The 22,857-nt window shown below is 46.6% G+C and overlaps 1 protein-coding gene across 2 annotated transcripts in view; it reads right to left on the reverse strand.

The window, feature by feature from the left end:
* NR1H4 (nuclear receptor subfamily 1 group H member 4) overlaps window positions 1-22,857 on the reverse strand; it is an 88,068-nt gene that overhangs the window by 817 nt on the left and 64,394 nt on the right. For both annotated transcript variants that reach the window (XM_074983977.1, XM_074983976.1), the window contains exons 7-8: window positions 18,690-18,836; window positions 294-407 (exon numbers count right to left, since the gene is read on the reverse strand). In XM_074983977.1, the coding sequence (XP_074840078.1) occupies window positions 294-407; window positions 18,690-18,836 (261 nt within the window). The remainder of the gene's footprint in view (window positions 1-293; window positions 408-18,689; window positions 18,837-22,857) is intronic.

Genomic DNA, 22,857 nt, shown 5'->3' on the forward strand with positions numbered 1-22,857 from the left:
AGAATTTGCTCAAAGTTTAATGCCTTTGCCGCTTGTTCTTTAGCATGGTATACATAATGTGGCAGCTTCCTTTCCAAGTTCTGATGTTCCACTGAAATCACCATAAAATTTTAAGACATATTTGCTAATGTATATCACCAACAGTTGGGACTTCTCCATACTAGAGAGAAGAAAATCCGTTTCTGATAAGCAATAACACATTAATTTTACGCAACTGCTATAGGCAAGTAATTTTTATGATTTCCTGCATATGAAAATTATTGTCCAACATTTAATTTAGAAAGAGGAATTACCTGGTGATAGGATGACTATTGCTGTAAGTAGAGCATACTCTTCTTCTGTCATCTTCAGTTCTCCAATGCTTTTATAAAAACCAAACATGGGAGTTATGTAATCATCAGAGATACCTGTAAAAAATTCAGTAATATCAGCAAAGGCTTTTTAAAAATATACTAGAAATAAACAGTTTTATTTGTTGCCCTTTTGGCCAAAGCAATTAGCCAACTCTTTGTCTTTCGTGATAGTATTTCTTTAACACAATCCTGTTGACTCCCAGAGAACGTACATGAAGTCTTGTTCATGGGGACAAAGAAGGAATAAGTAACAGGAGGCAGTTTCCTGTTGCTGAAAAGACAGACTTGGAAACCATGGAGTCCTATGCCCTGAAAGCTCTGCTCCTTCTGCTCTGTCTTTTTTTAGGACCATAGTCATGACTGTATAGGTCTCTGTTGGATGGCTTACCAATTGCTTTCTGCATCCGATACATGTGGCTTGCCAAGCAATCCCTTTGCCCCTGCATTTTCAATCAGTCCCACAAAAGCCTCCCAGAGTATGTCTACACTGCAGTTAGAAACCCACAGCTGTCCTGTGTCAGATGACTTGGGCTAAGGCTCAGGGGCTATTTAATTGCAGTTTAGCCACTCACACTGGAACCCTGGACCTAGGATCCTGAGGCAAGGAGGGCCCCAGAGCCCATATTTCAGCCTGAACTTGAACATCTGCACTGCAATTTTATACCCCACACCTGTGAACCTGAGTCAGCTGACATGGGTCAGAGGTGAGTGTTCTAGTGCAGCGTGTACATACCATGAGATCATACTTGGGGTCAGAACCAAGAGCATTATATTGCGTGGCACTTGCATCTGTAAGGAGTTTAAAACAAGGAACAAAGATACTTTCTTGCTCTTTGATAATTATTTGGCCCAAACCAAAGAGAAGCATCCTGGACATGTGGTAAAGAAAGAAGGTTATGTAGCCACTGCTAGCTTCCCAACCCCCTTAGAACCTGTGGCCATGCCAAATTCCACTGGTTCATTAATCTAAGAGTCTGGTGTTCTCCCAGAGGGGGGAAAAAAAAAAGAAGAATTCCTGCTCAATTCCTGTCCTTTCTTTTAGAGCAAGTAGAGTGTGTTTGTATATGACTCTTGGGTCAAAGAGCCCACAGGTTTGATTCTTATTTATGTTCAGGACACTTTATATCACTCCAGCCTTAAATTACCATCACACCCACTTTGTCTCCTTTATACTGTGGCTTAGTGCAGAAGTGCGCAACATATGGGTGGGCCCCCTTGGGGGGGCATGAAATTTCATAAGGGGGGGGCACAGTACAATTAGCTGCTGGGTTTCAGACTCATCTATCTTATTAAAAATGTTGAAATATGTTACTGTTTTATGCATTCACATGTATATCCCAATTAATAGGTTTTACATTCTACTTACTTTCTTACACATGCCCAAAGTTTTTTTTATATGAACAAACCAAAATTTCCATTACTTTGGATTACATTAGACAGGCTGGGGGACCCTGCTAACTGTGGGGATGAAAAGTGGGGCCTGACAAAAATTTTGCTCACCCCTGCCTCAGTGTATCTGAGAGTCAGACAGTGAATTCATCATGCCTTTTTTTGTGGGAGAGTGGGGTGCATTATAACTTTCATATTGAAACAGGGCTGTTGCAAGATTGCTTTAAACAGCTGCCGGAAGCTGTCTGCTGGTTGGCTTTTGGGCGGAGTTTAGGATTCCAGATCAGTGGTTCTGTAGCAGCAATGCCAGCGAAGTTAACCTCGTAAGTCTGAAAGACAGAATCCTACTCGATTTCCATAAGTGAAAACTTTGTGACTCATTATTTAATTATCCCAACCCCCAGGAGGAAACATATTTCTGAGTTTAGAGCTAAGCTTGGCTAAAAGGTAAGGTTTTGAGTGGAAACCACTGTGGTTTTGCATGATTTACCCAAAAAGGAAGCTAACATTACTAGTTTTAGTCATATTTTGCTTTGAGGTTTGGAGATGGTTCAACGCAAAAAAACTCAAAGTGAAACTCAGTGGATGTGAATCTACAGGAAGCAAAATAGAAAAATAAAGAGGTCACTTGACTAAACTATGACTAGTCACTTTCTGCTGCTATAGAAATAAACGTTTCTACTGTTTGGAATAAACTAGCAACAGCAGACACACTCATCGAATCCCTGTTGCGTACTGTAATTAAATATAACATTACGGAGCTGTGTTAATTTCAGGCTACACACTGCAATATGGGAGCTCTTATCACAAATTTTCACATAGGCGATTTTAAGAAGGGTCAGAATCAATTAAGCAGAAATGTCTGATGAGTGTCCACTTGTCATATGTTAGGTAATTGTGCTCTTGGGGCTTCAAAAATAATGAATTACAGACGGAGCTTTTAATTTTCCACTGTGAATTTTCTCATAATTATCTGAGTGAACTATTTAAAATGTTGAACAGCTGTTTTCTCTAAGCTTTCAGGCCAATCTATTCCTTTTCTTTAAAAAAAAAAAGTACCACTGTGATTAAAATCTGGCAAAGTTAAATGCCAAAGCTCAGATGAAAACTGAAAAAGTGTAAAAGATGTGTATAATTTAGCATTGGAGTTTGCCAGAAGGAACTCCCCATTAGAAATGAATGGCAGAGAAATGACTGGATAAATTTCAGGGAGCAAGCAAAACACATCCAGATTTGCTTACCTTTGGATTACCAACATCTTCTTGATTGAAACCATGGAAAATAGGAGAGGGAAGGAAGAATCGCGTCAAGGCTCCCTCCTTCCCTCTCCTGACTCCTTCCTCTCCCCACTTTCCCTGGTTGTCATCTCTATTGATTGTCTCATGATATTTGATACTTCAGCCTCTGCAGTCAAGTCATCACATGAGATTTCCAGAAGAGTTTCTAGCCCTTATGGTTGTGGAGAAAAGCTTAAAAACATGACCAGAGGGTGCCCCACTGTCCCAAAAGCTAAAAGGTAAACAAAAGGAGTGCCAAATCTATTTTATTCTAAAATCTCATGATTTTTCAGCCAGTCACATTTTTTGGGGTGCTGCCTTGAACTTTGAATAGTTGGTGTTAGTAGGGATGAACACTGGAGGTCCCAATTACGGGCAAGGCTGTAGTCACTCAGCACCATGCCAGCAGTGGAATGTGGAGCTAAAGACAGGATAGGTGGCCATGGCAGGATCATCCCATGGTAGAGAGATTATTCAGCAGCTCCCACATGAGGGGAAGTGGCTCAGGTTTCCATGCATAGGTTTTCGGCCAAGGCTGCCTTATCTGTCCTTACCTGCCCACTCTCAGTTTGTGCATGACTTGGAGCAGCAGAAGACTAGTCATACATATATTGGCCCAGATCTATAGTAGCCCCAAAGCCACCTTTGCCCACATCTTTCCTCACTTCTGGGAGTGAGTGGTTCATTCCTTGAGCCCATCTTTCTACTTCCCACCATGTTGTGTAGTCATTTACAACAGTGCAAAATAATACAGAACACTGTGATCTAGATCTAGTCATATTGTACACTCCTCTTGTTCTGGGGATTTTCTGCATGGTTTATTCACTCCCCTGAACACAATAAATTATGCCCACGTAAGATGTAGTGCAGACACAGCCTAAGGTCTCAGCTATATTACAAAATCAGATTCACCTCACTACACAGAACAAAGAAAGCAGTCTTATAGCACCTTAAAGACTCACACTATTATTTATTAGGTGATGAGCTTTCATGGGAAAGACCCACTTCTTCACTCCAGATCTGAAGAAGTGGGTCTTTCCCATGAAAGCTCATTGCCTAATAAATAATATAGTTAGTCTTTAATGTGCGACAAAACTGCTTTCTTTGTTTTGTGAAGATACAGACTAACACAGCTACCTCTCTGAGACTGATCTAACTGTGTTAATTGGAGGTGTGAAAAATCCACCTCCCTGAGCAGCGTTATTAAACCAAACTCATTTGTTATGTACACAGTGCTAGATCTATGGATGAATTCTTCCACTGACCATTACCATCTGTCAGAGAGGTGAATTAACTATGCTGATAGAAGAACCCCTCCCACTGGTGTAGGTAATGTCTATGCTTTGTCACTATAGCATTGTAAATTGTGATAACTCCTATGTGCCTGTACATTGCCTTGAACAATGAGGTCCTGACCTCAGCACCACTGTGATACAATACAAATAATAAATAAAACAACAGCAATGGAAGAAATAATGAAGAGGAGTGTTACCGTATTAGTAACTATGCTTACATTAACACAAAAATTAGAATTTTGAAATGTTTGAATCACCAAATGAAGTAAGGGACTACCGTAAGCTAAAAAATACAAAATGCTTAGCTCCCAGGGGAGATGCTGGTCTGCTTTTGTTATAGACATCTCTCTACGGACCTCTTCTGTGCTATTACATTATGCACCAACTGCTATTTCCTCACAAGAGGGAGCTATTTTCTTATATGACTGAAAACATTTCAGTTTGGACTCAAACCCCATTAGAAAAAAAAGAGATACATGTTTAAAATGCCCGATTGTTTTCTTTTAATTGATATTGCAAAATACACAGAGGTGTCCTCATCTGATTTTCATGTTTAAGAAGAAGAATAAAGGTGACTTTTGGACAGTAACTTGGGGCCATTATGGGACATTCTCCCTCTGCTGCAGTTTGCAGTTTAGAAGTGAAGCCAAGACATACTGTGTTTGTAGTTTTATTCTGAATTTTTAATTTGATGTTTAAAAGTCTCACCTCACTGAGAACAGAAAAAATAGGCTAGACGTTACTTTTGTTTATAAAAATCTGTGCAATGAGATGTATAAGAAATCTGTGCTAGATATTGTCCCGGAGGCACATCTTCCCGCTTAGTATTCACCAGCAATCCTTTCTTCCCTCTTTCAAAAATCTCCTGTTAGTTCCATTTGTTATGTGAACCATTGCAGATACAAAGAACATGTACTGCTTTGTGTGCCATTCGCAATGTCATATATCATGCAGGATTGATCCATCTTCTACGGAGTCATTTCTTTGACTTCAATATCTGAGTAAGATGTCCTAAACAAATAAGAGCCTGTGCCCTCAAGAGTCTAATCACTTGATGCAACTTCCAGAGAAGTGAATGGGAGAAATTCATGAAAGGTCTTCAGAGCAAAGACTCTTATTTGTCCAGCCCACTTTATCTAGTGTACAACTTTATTAATATTTTTGTTTCATATAAATTAGTTTTATTTTGCTTTTCAAGGGTTTAGTCCTGCAATTTTTACACAGGCAAAACACTCCTCAAAGGCAATGAGAAAGAGAGATGCTTAGAGTCTCCAGTTTCAGGCCATAAGTCATTAGCTGGTTAAAATAACCAGAGAAAATGGGCATTCCTTCCCCTAGTAGCCAGTCAGTATTTATCACTGTTGTTAAAGCTACATTTTCTGAATAGCTGCGTCTACACGTGCACGCTACTTCGAAGTAGCGGCACTAACTTCGACGTTACGCGGCGAGACGTCGAAGTCGCTAACCTCATGAGGAGATAGGAATAGCGCCCTACTTCGACGTTCAACGTCGAAGTAGGGACAGTGTAGACGAGCCGCGTCCCGCAACGTCGAAATTGCCGGGTCCTCCATGGCGGCCATCAGCTGGGGGGTTGAGAGACGCTCTCTCCAGCCCCTCAGCTCACTGGTGGCCGCGTGGAGCGGCCCCTTAAAGGTCCCCTTCCCCGCCCTGACTGCAGGAGGCTGAGGCAACGTGCAGGCTCCTGCCTGCACACGTGGCGGCGAGCCTGCACAGCCCTCAGCCCCTGTCAGCAGCCATGGCTGCCCAGCAGCCCCCCCAGCGCCCCCAGGGGACCCCCCCCAAGGGGAGCCAGGGCAGCCAGGGCAGCCAGAGGACCAAGCAGTCTGGGAAGCGGCAGTGGGGCCCCTCTTGGACGGAGGCCGAGATGCGGGACCTGCTGGGGCTCTGGAGCGAGGAGGAGGTGCTCCAGGTAATGGGGAGCAAGAGGCGGAACGCGGATGCGTTCGCTCTGCTGGCCGACGGCCTGGCTGCCCGGGGTCACCCTGCCCGCACTCCGGACCATGTCCGGAGTAAGGTGAAGGAGCTGCGGCAGGGTTACGCCCGGGCCCGGGATGCGGCCAGCCGATCTGGGGCCGCCCCCGTCACTTGCCCCTTTTACAGGGAGCTCAGGGACATCCTGGGCTCCCGGCACACCTCCTCCCCTCCGGCCACCCTTGACACCTCGGCTGACGAGCCCCAGCAGGCCCTGCAGATGGACTCCGCCCCGGAGGTAAGCCCCGCACCCCGGGGGCCCCCCCCAGAGGCCATCCCCGGGACATCGCGGCAGGAGGAGGAGGAGGAGGAGGAGGGGGGCTCCTCCTCCACCGATTCCAGCCTGCAGATCCTCCTCCTGCCATCCCGGAGCAGCAGCAGGGCCACCGACCCCCGGAGATCTCCGGACCGTGGGAGCGGACCCACAGGTAGGTACCCCTCTCTGGTGGACACCCCGGGGCTTGAGGGGCGGGGGGAACAGAGATGTGTCCAGGGCCCCCCACACGCTCACATGGCCATGGCCCCAAGGACACCAGGGCCATGGCCCTCACAGCACTGCAGCCATCAGCCCCTGCCCCCCGCCACCCTGCATGACAGTGCCATGCCCCATCCCCGGGCCAGGGGGGAGCGGAACCTCGAGGGGCCCCTGGACGGAGGGGGTGGGACACCCCGCAGCAGCAGCATGCGATGGAGTGGGGGGAGTGCCAAAGGGAGACTCAGCCTACATATGAGCCACCCGAGCCGAGGAGCTCCCAGGGCCAAAGGAGGATCCTGGCGCTACAGCTGGCAGGTGACACCTCTGCCCTGAACAAACAGGAGGGAGGAGCCGAGCTGGCTTGGAATTGGGGGGCGAGGGCGGGGGCCACAGGTAGAGGCTAGGGGAAGGGAGAGCTGGTAGGCAGCCAGCCAGAGGAGAGGGAAAGCTGCATCCCAGAGGGGCCCCCCTTGGGGTCTTCTCCCCACGACGGGTTGGAAGGACTGTCTCTTCCGACAGCTGGTGCTGTCACTCCTGCCAGAAACTGGCCATCTGTGGCCTAAGAAACCTCTCCTGCTCTCAGACCCTGCGGGGTGAAGTGAGAGTCGCTCCCACCAGGGGACGGGCTGCAGGGCAAGGGGACCCCTGAACCCCATCCATCACAGCAGCATCTCCCGGGGACGGGGATGGGGAACCTGCAGCACAGGGCAGGGGGGACAAAGGCCACGGCTCGGGGCCCACACTAACGCCTGTCTCCATTCTTCTTTCCCCCCTCCTCTCCTGTGTCCTGCACCTGCACCTGCACTATCCGAAGGACTGGAAGAGAGCGCCGGCGAGGCCTCGGTTGTCCCGGAGAGCCCTCCAGGACCCTTGCTCCAGGGCAGCCCCTCGGCGGAGGAACGACCGGCCCCGCGGAGGGCCAGACGGCGGACCCCACGCCTGCTACCGACAGCGGCCACGGACCCCCAGCTGCTGGCCATCCTCCGCCGGCAGCTGGAGGTGTCGGAGCAGCACCTCCGGCTGCAGGAGCAGGCGCTGGCCTGGCACAGAGAGGCATGGGGGGCCTATATGGAGACCATCAACCGGCTGGTTGATTACCTGGCCCCCCATGCCGCGCCGGCCGCGCCACCGCCCGCCATGCCCGCTCCTGCAGCCCCACCACCAGCTGCTCCAGCCATCGCCGGGCCATCCGCCGTCGCCCCACCACCTCCCCGCGAGGGCCACCGCGCCGAGGGACCCCTGGAGCCACCTGAGACTCGCCGGCGCCGCTACCTTCCGGTGGAGCCCGCTCCCACCCAGCTGCGCACCAGACTGCAGGCCCGCCGGAGCTCCCGGCCGGGCACGCCCACTGCTGGGCTGTAGGGGCGAGGGGCCCGGGACGTGGCCCCCCCCCTTGTTGGACAGACTTTGGGGACTGGGTGGGTGGTGTTGGTGTTGCCCCTGTTTGCCCCGTCCCCCCGCTGTAAATAGTTCTCCCCATTCTCCTCCCTGCTTTTTGTTTTTCTTGCTTGATGGCGCACAGTTCTTTGATTTGTTGTTGTAGATTGTTTTATTTGTGCCCATCTTGGTTTTGTTGAATGTTTGTCCCTCCTTTTTGGTTTCTGTTTCACATATATATATTTTTTAATTTAAAAAAAAAAAAATTCATTAAGACAAAAAAAACATTTACGTTCACCCACAAGTTCGTGCTGTCATTTCTCCTGGACAAGTGGGGGGGGGCGGTGGGGTGCTCCATGGTGTGGGCGTTGGGGCAGGAGTGTGGGGGAGGAAGGGGCGGGCAGTAGGGGGCCTGGGCAGAGTTCACCCCGCGGCCTGTTGCTCGAAGTGGGCCCGCAGGGCCTCCCGGACCCGGGTCCCCTCTGGGTCCACCTGCCAACTGGGGGCAGCATGTGGCTGCACGTGTGCCCTGCCGTCCTCGGCGGCCCAGCCCTGAACAAAGCTCTCCCCCTTGCTCTCCACGAGGTTGTGCAGGGCGCAGCAGGCACCCACAATCTGGGGGATGTTGGTGGGGCCCGCATCCAGGCGGGTGAGGAGACATCTCCAGCATCCCTTGAGGCAGCCAAATGAGCGCTCCACCACCTGGCGCTCACGGTTCAGGTGCTCGTTGAAGCGCTCCTGGCTGGCGGAGAGGTGGCCCATGTAGGGGCGCATGAGCCACGGCTGGAGGGGGTAGGCCGCATCCGCGATGATGCAGAAGGGCATGGTGGTGTCCCCCAGAGGGATCTCCCGCTGGGGGATGTAGGTCCCCGCCTCCAGCCGGCGGCACAGGCCCGAGTTCCGGAAAACCCGGGCGTAGTGGGTGCTGCCAGGCCAGCCCACGTAAATGTCCTGGAACCGTCCCCAGCTGTCCACCAAGGCCTGCAGGACGACTGAATGGTAGCCCTTCCGATTGAGGTATCGGCCTCCACTGTGGTGCGGGGCGCGGATGGGGATGTGAGTCCCATCCAGAGCCCCGAAGCAGTTGGGGAAGCCCAGGGTGGCAAAGGCGGCAACAGTGGCACGTGGGTCCCCCAGCCTCACGAGCCTCTGCAGGAGCATGGCGTTGATGGCACGCACGACCTGCACAGAAAGCACATGGGACAGCCCCAATGAGGGGTGAGCAGGGTGTGCATGGCCCTGCCCTGCCCTGCCCTGCCCTCCCTGCCCTGGCCCCCCTGCCCTGCCCTGCCCTGCCCTGCCCTGGCCCCCATGCCCTGCCCTGCCCTGCCCTGCCCTGCCCTGGCCTGGCCTCCCCCTGTGGGTTCTCTTACCTCCATGAAGACAGCCCCGACGGTGGCCTTTCCGACACCAAACTGCTGCCCCACAGATCGGTAGCTGTCCGGAGTGGCCAGCTTCCAGACAGCGATGCCGACCCGTTTCTCCACAGGGAGGGCACACCACATGGCAGTGTCCCGGTGCCTGAGTGCGGGGGTGAGCCACTGGCAGAGCTCCAGGAATGTCTGGCGGGTCATCCTGAAGTTCTGGAGCCAGTGGTCGTCGTCCCACTCCCCAAGCACCAGCCGCTCCCACCAGTCGGTGCTGGTGGGGTAGCTCCACAGCCGCCGGCATATGAAGCGGGGGGTGGGGCGGGGTGCTGCAGGGGTAGGGGCTGAGCCCTGCTGCCCTGGGGGCATTTCCTCCCCTGGGGCAAGAAGATGCTCAGCTGCCCCCAACATGGCATGAGCCAGGGCAAGCCCTGCTCCTGCCGGGAGGGCTGGGTGGACCTCTAGCTGCTGCTGCTGCTGCTGCTGCTGCTGCTGCTGCTGCTGCTGGGGGTCCATGACTGCGGCGCTCGGGGTCTGTGTGCCTATATGGCTCCTCAGACCGCGTGCTGTGCAGGCTGAGTGTATGTGGGAGGGGCCCTTTAAGGGAGCGGCTAGCTGTTGCCCCGGAAGCGCTAGTCCACCCTTTGACCCTGTGTGCAGCTGTGCCTGGCATCCCTATTTCAATGTGTGCTACTTTGACGTGTAGACGTTCCCTCGCTGCGCCTATTTCGATGTCGGGCTGAGCAATGTCGAAGTTGAACATCGACGTTGCCGGCCCTGGAGGACGTGTAGACGTTATTCATCGAAATAGCCTATTTCGATGTCGCAACATCGAAATAAGCTATTTCGATGTTGGGTGCACGTGTAGACGTAGCCAATGTGACCAGTATCAGAGGGGTTGCCGTGTTAGTCTGTATCTGAAAAAAAACATTGAGTCCTCTGGCACCTTAAAGACTAACAGATTTATGTGGGCATAAGCTTTCTTGTGTAAAATCCCACTTCATCAGAGGCATCTAAGTGGATTTGCCCATGAAAGCTTATGCCTAAACTAATCCATTAGTCTAAGGTGCCACCGGACGCTTTGCTTTATTTTCTGAATGTGTCTATTTTCATTTGCCTCTCATCACTAACAAAAATTAGAGGCATACCTGAAGGTGAGCTTTGGAGAAGAGTTTATGACCTCTAGATTTAAAATAAAACAAACAAAACCCCTCAAACTTTTACCATGGAGAATGTTTTGTGCTAATTAACAGTGAGTAAGACCGTGTTGTTAATATGGATGAAAAGATCTTTCACTGGATAAGTGTGAAGGTGCCAGTGGATATTAATTCTAGGAGTAAATGAACTGTTGTTTTATGGAAAAAAAATGTAATAATTACTCACTAAATTACAACTTATCTTTTGCAGAGTCTTGTCTGTCAAAATTGTTTTCCAGACTCAGAAACATTCCGTGGAAACTCTGACTTCTATTTTATTTGAGTGTTCACAGATTTCAGCCTGACAAGACCTTATCATCACTGGACAAGATATACCTATGGGATCTGCTGGTTGTGAGCAGTGTACACTCTGGTAGGCACAGTTGATTTAGCAGAGAAGTTGTAGGACCAGAAAATGGGCATATGACTCCTCCTCCTTAGTTGATTGTTAGGAAGCTAAACAGAGAGAGGCATTAGCTGAAAAGAAGTCATAACCAGTCAAGGAATTGGAACATCTCCTCCACATTCACCAGTGAAGTTCATATGGAGCCACAACTGTACACTAAGGGAGCTAGCCAGACAATGCTTACCATGGTCTGAAAAAGTGGGGATCTTATCACCCCCACGTCTCCCCAGCCCATGCTCAGCAATTAATTCTGGCTCCCACACCTCCAGATCAGTCATGTCCCCTCGTCTGCTGCCCATCAATTCTATCTCCCCAGCCCCACCTCTGTTCCCACAGTAGCTTGTAGAAAGTTTCATCCCCAAGGCCTGAGGGGACTTCAGTAGCGTTCTCTTTCCTACTTGCCAGGCTGGATGTTGCAGGGAGAGAATTGAGGGGCTGGAGAAGCAGCCCATTGATCACAGGAGTGATGTGGTATCAGAGCCAGCTTGGGCTGCTGAGCTCCATAGTTCCCTCCTCCCAGGGGCCTCATTTCAGCATCCCCCTTCCCTTGCTCTGCTGAGGTGGTAGCTGCTCATGGGTACCATCCTGTAGCGGGCAAGGTGGTGGCATAGCATGGCCTTTCTATCTGAGGGTTGGGAGTGGGGAAGACAAATCAGGTAGAGGGACCATATTTCCCTAGTCAAATACAGGACACTTCAACGGTGAGGGTGGCTTTCCAACTGTGGCTACCAAGCAAGTGCAGCTCCCTGGTTGCCCCATGTCATGGGGCACTGGAACAGGGCTGCTGCCCTACTGGGGAGCTCCCTGGTTGCAGGGATGGTTGCCCTGTGAAAGAGGAAGGTTTGCTGGATGATCCATGCTGCAGGGCATCGGGAACAGGTCTGCTCCCTGTGGGGGACCTCCCTGGCTGTCCCATGCCTCCAGGCACTGGGAACAGGGTTGTTGCCCTGTGGTGGACCCCACCTCGTTGACCCACACCTCCAGGCACTGGGAACGGGATTGTCACCCTGTGGGAGACCTCCCTGGTCTCCCAACTCCTCCAGACACTGGGAATGAGGCTGCTGCCCTGTGGGAGACCTCTCCAACTACCCCATGGCTCTGGGGGCCGGCAATGGAGCTGCTGCCCTGTCCATGTGACTCCCAGCTTCCCCGAGCCGAGGGGAGCCAGGAAGCAGGAGGCAGCCATGCCAATGCAGCTCCCAGCTTCCCTGAGCCATGCGGAGCCAGGATAGGCTCCCGGCTTCTTTCAGCCACAGGGAGCTGGAAAGGGAATAGCAGCCCTGCCGCTGTGGCTCCTGGCTTCCCCAAGCTACAAGGAGCCAGGAACAGGGCATTGGTGCCTGCGCTGATCTGGGGAAAAGGACAGCTCAGCAGTTATGGGGCAATTAGCCCTTTTGCTAAAATAAATTGGGATGCCCTCCTGGTGCCTGAAAATGGGAGTGTCCTGGCCAAAACAGGACAGATGACCACCCTAAAATCAGAAGAGGGTATCTCTGCGCTGGCTAGCCTGGAGCAAGGATTGGGGAGGCCGGGCCCGCTCTCCTCAGTCAGCTCCAGCCCCAGCTGCTGCTGCTGCTGCTTCCTGTCCAGCCAATGAGTGCAAGGAGCAGCCCTGGCAACAAGCAGATTAGGAGCCCTAGGCTGCTTCACAGCAGCCCTTCCCTACACCCTTGTGGAGACAACATAGTGTCAGCTGGCAAGGAGCCAGAAAACATCTGGGGAAGGAAAAAACAAGGCTGGGGAGAAGCAGCTGTCCCCACCCCATGCAATAGAAACGATGCCCCTCTTCGCCCTGCCTGTGAAAATGGTGCTGGGTTGTCAGGGGAGGAGAGACGAGCTCCGCCTCTGTCCTGCAGCAGCCTTGATTGGCTACTCTTCTCCAGGAAGTAAGAGCTTACCCAATCAGAAAGGTTTCCCCTGGCAGTAATGAAAATATGCATCCCTCAGCAGCCCAGCTCGTTTCTTAGAAATGTTATGTGCCAGATCTGTGACTTGTTTAAGGTGACCAGACTGCAAGAGTAAAATATCGGGACAAGCGGGGTTGGGCAGCCACAGGTTCACAACTCTCACTGGAGCCATGTGGAGGGGAAAGTTGTGAGGGGGCGTACAGCCTCTGGTGTAGTCACCACTATAAGCCACTTGTCAAGGGCTTAATGCCCTGGCTGAGGCCCCTGCTGCAAGTCACAGGTCAGGGCATATGGCCCTCATTCCAGCCCTCCCTGCAAAGGGGGAGCAAATCTAGGGAATGGTGTTAGAGCATTGGAGTGGATTCAGGGCACTGACTCTGGGAGCCAGCAGAAAAGGCTCAAGTCTGGGGACTGGGGTGCAGGAGGGGATATGGCTTGTGAGTTCTGGGAGGTGTTTACCTCACGCAGCTCCCTAGAAGCTGTGACATGTCCCTCTGCATCCTAGGTGCAGGCACACCTCTGCAGTTGTCTCTGACCATAGTTCCTAGTGACCATAGTTCCTAGCCCATGGGACCAGAAGAGCTGAGGCTTATGGCAGAGGCAGCATGCAGAGCCTCCCTGGCTGTCCCTGCACGTAGGGGTCTGAGGGAGATGTCATCACTTCCAAAGAGCTAAACAGAGCCAGATAGGGACCTGCCAGCCCTGCACTAACCAGATTCCTGGCAACTCTACAAGAGCAGGACAAATGGCCTCCCATTTGTACTGCAGTCAGGACATGGGACAAAGTGCTACATATCAGGACAATCCTGATTTTATCAGGCCATCCAATCACCCTTCCTATTTTATGTGCTACCCCAGCAGAAAACCTTGAAGGAAGGTGGTGATGGAAACACCATACACCCTCTTTTGGGAGATCACCTGCAGATAGGGAAGAAGACCTGACTGGCAGAAAGATATAATTTACACCTCCCTTAGATAAAAAAGCAGTCAAGTAGGGTATATAGACCAGCATGGCTTTCTCTCTGTTACTACTCCCTCAGGTAGTTTTAGTGAGTCTGAGCTATTTATATAAACATATTGTAATAGTCAGCTCAGGAAACATATTTGTACAGAGAGTGTGTTCTTTTCTCATCTGAATGTGCAAATTTAGTAGAAATCTGCTGCATATTGCAGTTAGGATACTATACTCCTTTGCCTCTGTAAACATTAAACACACCTACTTATCTAGCTACAATTTGGGGATATAGAATTGGCTACTTCATGTGGCAGATACCTCTGAAATATGCATAAACAATTTTCCCATCGTGCATATACTTATGGCTGTGTATATTACAGTGCAGTAGCATGTTACTGAAGCAATGAAATCATCCTGTGTTTAATAGGTTTTGTTTATTTACTTGTTTTTGCCTTCTTTTTCAGAAATTCTACCTTGAATGAGTTTTTAAAATTGTATCACTCTGAACAACACCAACATTCTCGCCGACATTCAGGTCAATAACCTGAGCATAATCTTCTACTTAGAACTTATATCTAGATCCACACATCCAGACTGCATTTGCTGAAAAGCATCTCTAATGTCCAGCTTTTCTTAGCATTCCATACAGCTAAAGTTATTATCCTGGCTTTCACGTCCCAATTACTGCAACACCCTTTGCTCTGACTGGGACAAATACAATCTTGCCCCACTGATATCTATTTAGAATCCTGCTGCAGAGATCATTTTCCTAGCCCAACACTGTGATTATGTCACTCCTCCTTGAGAACCCTCCACTGGCTCCTCTTTCCCTATCTCATCAAACTTCAGCTATTGGTCTTCACTTTCAAAGCCCTGTCCTTTCCTGTCCTCTCACATTCACTAGCAAGGTGTCAACTCTCTTCTCTGATTGGCCCAAGTTGCCAGACTCCATTGATCACTTAGTATGCAGGCGCTGGTTTGAAAATGCTACCTCTTCTATGCTGTCCCTCACACCTGAGAGCAGCTCCCCAGAAACACCTGCAAAACTAAGTCATTACCGCTCTTTGGATCCTTCCTTAAAACTCTCCTTGACTATGATGCCTACAAAAATCTTGACAACAGGTGGGCTGCTCCGGAGTTGAGACTTCAAATTGTCATGGTGATCAAAACCATCTAACTGTTTCATTGTCCTCCCCTCTCTCTTCTCCCTTGTCTGATGCTAAGACTGTAAAATCCTGGGAGCTAGGATGGTCTCTTTGTCCTGTGCTTGTACCTTGCACCTGGCACAATGCGGTCCCAGACCAGGACTAGTACTCTGACATGCTGCATTACTACTACTACGACTACTACCAATAGTAATAATAATAATAATAATAATCTGGAAATGTTGGAAGGCATTATCTATTATTTCTGAACTAAATTTTGCCTTTGAGTGCACATGTGGGTCTCTTATTGAAGTCAGTGAACACCATGTATTCACATTCAAGGACAGAATGTGACCCTACACAATATTTTAGAGCAGTGGTTACTTCCTTTCTTGTATATATCTGATTGTACTTTAGCATGTGAAAACCACCAATGAAGACAACAGTGTATTTCACAGTAACATAAGTATCCTGTTCATAGGCAGATTCTACATTTACTGATGCAAAGCAGCATTTTATTCCTTAATGCCGAGATTGATGTGATTATTTGTGGAATGATACAATAGAGTAAAAATATCAGAATCTAAACCTTCATGACCTCCAGAAAAGTAGATGTCATCAAAGTTACAGTGCTCACTAAGAAAATATTTAGCACTCCCTAAATGTTTTAATCATCTTTCGCTATCAATAAATGGAATTTGCAAAACACCTTTATAATTACAGATGTAAATTGTGCATATTATTGAGATGTCAACCTTTCACAGATAACCAGTTAATTGCACTGTGGTATACAATCTAAGGCATCAACTAACATTAAAAAAGGCTCAAACTCTCATTAACATTAAGTAAATTTCATCGGTTGCTCACATAAAGATTTCAGTTTCTTTAAAAGAAAGAACTTTTATATCATTTTTTGTAAAAAATCCTGAGGTCATAAACAAGGCAGCTGGTGAGATGTGCTGCTATTTAGCCAGTACAGTCACACTAATAAATAAAAAGGTACTGCATCAGCACAAGAATCAAATGAAAGCTTCTAATGCTGAAAGGTCATCCTCACCAGATCTCTGTGGTTTCTTTATCAGAATAATTTTAAATTCAATACAATTGCAAAGGGGAAAAAGCATAAATATTAATAGATGAAAGCTGTTTTTAAGAAAACATCATGGCAGATGACAAAACATTGGACAGCTTGTGACTTTTAGGCAGTTTGTTCCCATTTTTATGGGTACATTTATCAAAGCCTAACAATGGGACCTAGCTGACACTTTGACACCTGTCTACATCTGAAAAATATCGTATATGGCTAGAAGCTCTGACAAAGGACTAAATTCAGCAATATAATTTTTTTTATTAGAGGGTCATTCTTTGGGGCCTTTAGAAGCTCTGAGTATGCCTCATGTATTACTGCTTCCCTCTGCTCTCAACCTGCCTATTTACACAATATGTTTTCCTGCACTGAATTTTGCTCAGCTCTGTTTGTGTTTCCACAGTGGTTGTCTGTTCTGTTTGTGATTTTGCTTTTCATTTAACTTTGTTTTGCATGATTCTTCCTTCTACATTGATTTTTCCTACTCTTGGATTTTGCCTTCTTACCTAAGTTAGTTTTAATTTCTTTGCCTGAATTATTTGTTTAGCATGTTTGTAATATAAATTAATGGCAGAAGGTAGCTTCAGCTTTTAGAGGAACATATTCATGGTGTTAAGACCAGAAGGGATTTGTAGATCATCAATTCTGACCTGTATGTCACAGACCATTAAATCTCACCCAATTACTCTGTATTTAGCCCAATAACTTGTGTGTGTGTGTGTGTGTGTGTGTGTATACATATATATATAAATTGCATGAGTAATACTAATGTTTATATATACACTTCAACTAAAATTTTCAAAGATAGGAAGTGAAAATTGATTTAATTTTGGCGTGCACAACTTAAATAACTTTGATTTTTCAGAAAATTATTGCTCAGTGCTTTGTGAAAATTAAGCCCCTTTTAGGTTTTAAAAATCTGACACCTTAAAATTGAGTCACCCCAAATCACTAGTTACTTTTGAAAATTTAGGTTTAACATATTCATAATCCAACTCAGAACTTTGACTAGTTACTGAAGTGAGATTTCATTTCTTGTGTATTTTCAAAATTGGTCTGTTTATCTCTAATTATTCATTTTAGGCAAACTATCCAAATAGTATAAAATGTGAATATATAAAATGCTCTGTTTTGGTGAGTTTTCAGAAAAGCATTTTGCCTCTAAAATTGGTGGTTCCCAGTAGACTAACAAACTGTCTGCCATGCTAGACTAGTTCACTTATCTCTACTTTAATACTCAAATCATGCCTGTAATTTTTCTGTTCCTTCACATATTATTATGTTAATTTTGTTGGCTCTGGACTACATATTCCATTACATTCCTACAATATTTTAAGATTCTAGAAGCATCGTGTGATAAGTCAGTGGCAGATAGCATATGAAAGAAATATTTGTTGAGCTAAACAGAGTGTATTTGTGAGATAGACAAAAGAATCTTTTTGCATTTCGTAATAGCTATCCTTCTTAAAGCAGAGAAAATTTACAGACAGACATTGAAGAGTTTTTGAAGCTTTCTAAGTAACTGACATAAGTTCAACAAAATACAGAGGAAGTGAATTTAGGTATTCTTTGCATATTTGCACATGAGAGAATTGTGCTGTGTCCCCCCAGTTATCCCCCCAAAACCATTTGTGGACCCCCAATTGCCCCTCCCATCTGTTTCTGGACCCCCATCTATGACCATTTTTATTTATCTCTTCTTTTTTCACAGACCCCTGCAGACCCCAGTTTGAGAACCACTGCCTTAGAATCATGAACTCTATCATTTCATGATCACTTTAACCCAAACTGCCTTCCACTTTCAAATTCACAACCAGATGCAATGTAGTGGAGATTCCAGAGGCAGCTCTAAATATACAGAGGCAGGTTTAAGTAACCTGCCTCTGGATATTTAGAGCTGCCTCTGGAATCTCCACTACATGCATCTGATGAAGTGGGTCTTTGCCCATGAAAGCTTATGCTCCAAAAAATCTATTAGTCAACAAGGTACCTCAGGACTTCTCGTTTTCTGCAGATATAGACTAACACGGCTACCTGTCTGATCTCTTTTCTTTGTGATCCTTCTTACTGAATGACCCAGACAGAGAGTGACAGAAAGGTATTTTTCTCTCTCAGTTATACCCAATAGTAACCTACAATTCTTTTGACATAATATTAACAACATTTACAAGCCTATAAACTAACACTTTATTTGACTAACACAACAGAATGGCATTTTATTGCCAAAATTCTTTTATACCCACCTTTGAAGAAATACATTGTTTTTTTTATATAGCTTAATCCATAACGTTTAAAATGAAATGATGATTAAACTTTTACCAGATGACCTTTGTATTCAAGGCTGATTGAGAGGAACAGCATTCAGATAAAATATTTCATTGCCAATTACAAGCATCCTGTACTGGCATTTCAAGGGAAAATGCTGAGCCATTAAAACAGGTCTTTTTACCACTAAAGAAAGCACCTACCACTTTTGCGAATTCTTTCTTCTAAGAGGTCAGTTTGTCCTGCAGGAAGTTTCCTGTTAAAGATCTCAGCTGAACGAAGGAACATGGCTTCTACTGCTGAACCCTTCAGCAAAGCAATCTGATCTTCATGATCAAGGGTTTGAAAGCCTGGAAGGATGTTAGAAATAAGAAATTGGCAGTTGGCATAAAAGAACATCAGTGCTTTAGGTCCTGTAGTTCTTGAACATAAGATCCCATTTCTTTTATTTATGTTTGTATATTCACCAAGCCATGTACTGGTGTTCATAATGGTCAAGTGGAACTCGCAGAGCCCACGGCTGAATTCGGTTAGCGGGCATGCCATGCGTCTGTGAAGAGCTAGTTATGTCTTTCTCAGGGCTGCTCTCTATTATGTACATTTAAGCCTGGATTTAGCAAAGCACTTAAATGCATTCCTACTTTCCATTCATTTCAGTTAGATAAAACAGACGTTAATTTGCTTTGCTGAATTTTGAACTTTAAATATGAAATATGAACAATGTGGGGATTTCCCTAATCCATCACAACTCTTCAGTATTTTCTGCCATTAGTGTTTGGCATACAACTGCCAATATTATTCTACTCAAATTAAAAGAGACCAACTGATGTCTTCTCTGGTTCCACTAACTTAAGGGGCAGAAGCTCTAAAGTTGTTTCTTGATAATGAATTTTTGTTCAGGAAAAGATTAAGTATTAGATATTACAAAGATTATATTCAGTAACTACATTCCTGAGAAATATCTATGGTTATCTTTCTTATTGCAAAAAAAAAGTTCTATTGAATTACTTCATCTATTCATCAAATAGATTACTAGAAAAATGATTGCACATTCACGTATTACAGTAATAAAGGTTCATTTTGCTGCAGGAATATATAGATTTAATCAAGGTGTAAATGATTTATTTCATAACGGTTTTTTTAATTCAGCCTGAAATGATGACACCATCTGCTTAGTCTATGTCTACATATACATTGCTGCAGCCACTGCTCTATATCAACAGGAGAGAGCTCTTCTGTCAGCATAGAGAAACCACCCCTGCCAGCAGCCTAAATGCTAGGAGAGGGAGAAGCTCACCCACCAGCATTGCACTGTGTACTCTAATCCTTATTCTTCCATGTAACTGTCACACAAGGGAACAGACTATTCACACACACCCCTGAGCATATGCATTTTGCAAACAGAGGCAGTAGTGTAGACATAGCTTTAGACATTTATAGCCGAGACCAGGTGAACAGCAGGAATGCAATGGAAATAGACATAATAGTTTCAGATAAAGAGGAGTATAAGAACATAAGAACATAAGAATGGCCATACTGGGTCAGACCAAAGGTCCATCCAGCCCAGCATCCCATCTGCCGACGGTGGCCAATGCCAGGTGCCCCAGAGAAGGAGAACAGAAGACAATGATCAAGTGATTTATCTCCTGCCATCCATCTCTTGCCCTTGTTCTGAAGGCTAGGGGCACCATCCTTTATCCCTGGCTAATAGCCATTTATGGACCTAACCTGCAAAAATTTATCAAGCTCTTTTTTAAACCCTAATAGAGTCCTGGCCTTCACAGCCTCCTCGGGCAAGGAGTTCCACAGGTTGACTGTGCGCTGTGTGAAGAAAAATTTCCTTTTATTAGTTTTGAACCTACTACCCATCAATTTCATTTGGTGTCCCCTAGTTCTTGTATTATGGGAAAAGGTAAATAATTTTTCTATATTCACTTTCTCCACACCATTCATGATTTTATATACCTCTATCATATCGCCCCTCAATCGCCTCTTTTCCAAACTGAAAAGTCCCAGTCTCTCTAGCCTCTCCCCATATGGGACCCGTTCCAAGCCCCTAATCATCTTAGTTGCCCTTTTCTGAACCTTTTCTAATGCCAATATATCTTTTTTGAGGTGAGGAGACCACATCTGCACGCAGTACTCAAGATGTGGGCGTACCATAGTTTTATATAGGGGAAGTATGATATCTTTTGTCTTATTATCGATCCCTTTTTTAATAATTCCTAACATCCTATTTGCCTTACTAAGTAATTCATTATTGGATAATGTGTTTTAAAAAGCATACCAACAGGACAGCAACCATGGTCATGTGACTGAGAACTAATTTGCATATCACATGGCTCAAATCTTCCTGCCTCCATGACTCCTGATTTTGGTTTCCTCTCATCTGGAATTGGTCTAGGATTTTGCAGGCTTGTTTCCTCCCTCTTGGTATATTTGCAATGCAATTAAAAACCTACAGTTGGAGTACAGACTCTAGGAGCCCAGCAAAACCCAAAATGTCTTTACTGAAATTACTCAATCCCACAAGCCCAAGCCCTGCAAGCCTGGATCTGCTGGCATGGGCCAGACATAGGGTGTCTAACTGCAGTGCAGGCATACCCTAAGAGGATTTAACATATGACAATATGGTTTAACCTCAGAGTTACAGACACTTTGGTGTCATGTAACACACCAGCAGGTTCTCCCCCTCCCCACCGCAGCCTAAATCCTTGAGTTGTGATGCTCCCAAGGGTCAGAGGCCAAACACACACACACACACACACACACACACACACCATGGCTCAGCCCCTTTGCCCCGCCCCTTGGCTGAATCTATGAACCCTGGGACTAAAGCCCTGAAGCAGTAAAGTATATGCTGGTTTCGCTTGTTGATTTTTGTCTGATGCTGCCTGATTGATGAGATCCAGTTTCACAGGGGCCGTGTCTACACTAGCCCCAAACTTCGAAATGGCCATGCAAATGGCCATTTCGAAGTTTACTAATGAAGCACTGAAATACATATTCAGCATTTCATTAGCATGTGGGCGGCCGCGGCACTTCGAAATTGCCGCGCCTCGCCACCACGCAGCTCGTCGCGACAGGGCTCCTTTTCGAAAAGACCTAGCCTACTTCAAAGTCCCCTTATTCCTATGAGCAGATGGGAATAAGGGGACTTCGAAGTAGGCGGGGTCCTTTCAAAAAGGTGCCCTGTCGGGATGAGCCGTGCAGTGGCGAGGCATGTCAATTTCGAAGTGCTGCGGCCGCCCACATGCTAATGAAGAACTGAATATGTATTTCAGCGCTTCATTAGTAAACTTCGAAATGGCCATTTGCGTGGCCATTTCGAAGTTTGGGGCTAGTGTAGGCATGGCCAGGATGTCGAGTTGACTGGTAAGTCCATATCTCTGGTATTCGTATCTTTGAAGTTCTGCTGTGTGGAGATACGTGCAAAGAAAGGACTGGCTTTAAAAAATCACGCCTTCTTTGTCATTTGGATAGAAGTTTGCCCCTGTATTTTGGAGATGGATTTATCCTTTCTGTGGGTCTTCCCCCATCAAAGAAAATTGCTTATCTCCCATATACTTCAGTGAGTGCAGAATGGGACCCTCAAAATAAGAGAGTGGGACTGAGGGTTATAAAAAGCATGATTCATGCTGACTGCCACTACAAACTCATACCAAGTCCATAAATCAGCAGACAAACCAGGAAAGATAATGCAGAGAATGACATAAAATATACTCATAAATTTAATGTCACAGAGTGCTAAATCTCCACTGCTTTAAATTTTCAAAGAGCAGTTTTATTTAACCTAGATACCTCTCTCCTTTAGTTCCTCAACATACACCAATTAACATAACTCAGGAAAGAGGGTGCTTTCTCTGCAGTTCCAGCTCAACATTATTTAAATCAAACAAAACTCTAATCTCAATATTTTCAAGAGAATCTAGTAATTTCGGGAGCCCTGGAGTTCAGGGGAAGTGTTTTGTCCAATTTTCTTAGGTGCTGAGGATTTTTGCACCTGTCCAGCTGAAATCAATGCGAGCTGCAGGCCCTCAGCAACTGCAAAAGTCAGGCTCACATTGGATGCCTAAAATAAGGCAGACAACATTTGTAGAAACTTTTGAAGATTGAGACCTTAGTTTGTTCATAACTAGAGACCAACAGACCATCTGTGTTACAGAAAATGGTCAGTTTTTCCTAATTTCCTTTTTCAAACTGCCAGGCTTGCATCCTTCCAAGTCTCCCTTCCTCAACGCCGCTCTCTCACTCACATATGTGCGTGTATGTAATCTTGTTTGGGATCAGGTAAGAGTGCCTTCAGCTTTATTAGCATATAACAAATTAAATTCCTGCTTTAGTGTTAATAAAGAATTGGTAGCGTTGTCA

Source organism: Carettochelys insculpta, chromosome 1, assembly GCF_033958435.1.
Source record: "Carettochelys insculpta isolate YL-2023 chromosome 1, ASM3395843v1, whole genome shotgun sequence".
NCBI lineage: Eukaryota > Metazoa > Chordata > Testudines > Carettochelyidae > Carettochelys > Carettochelys insculpta.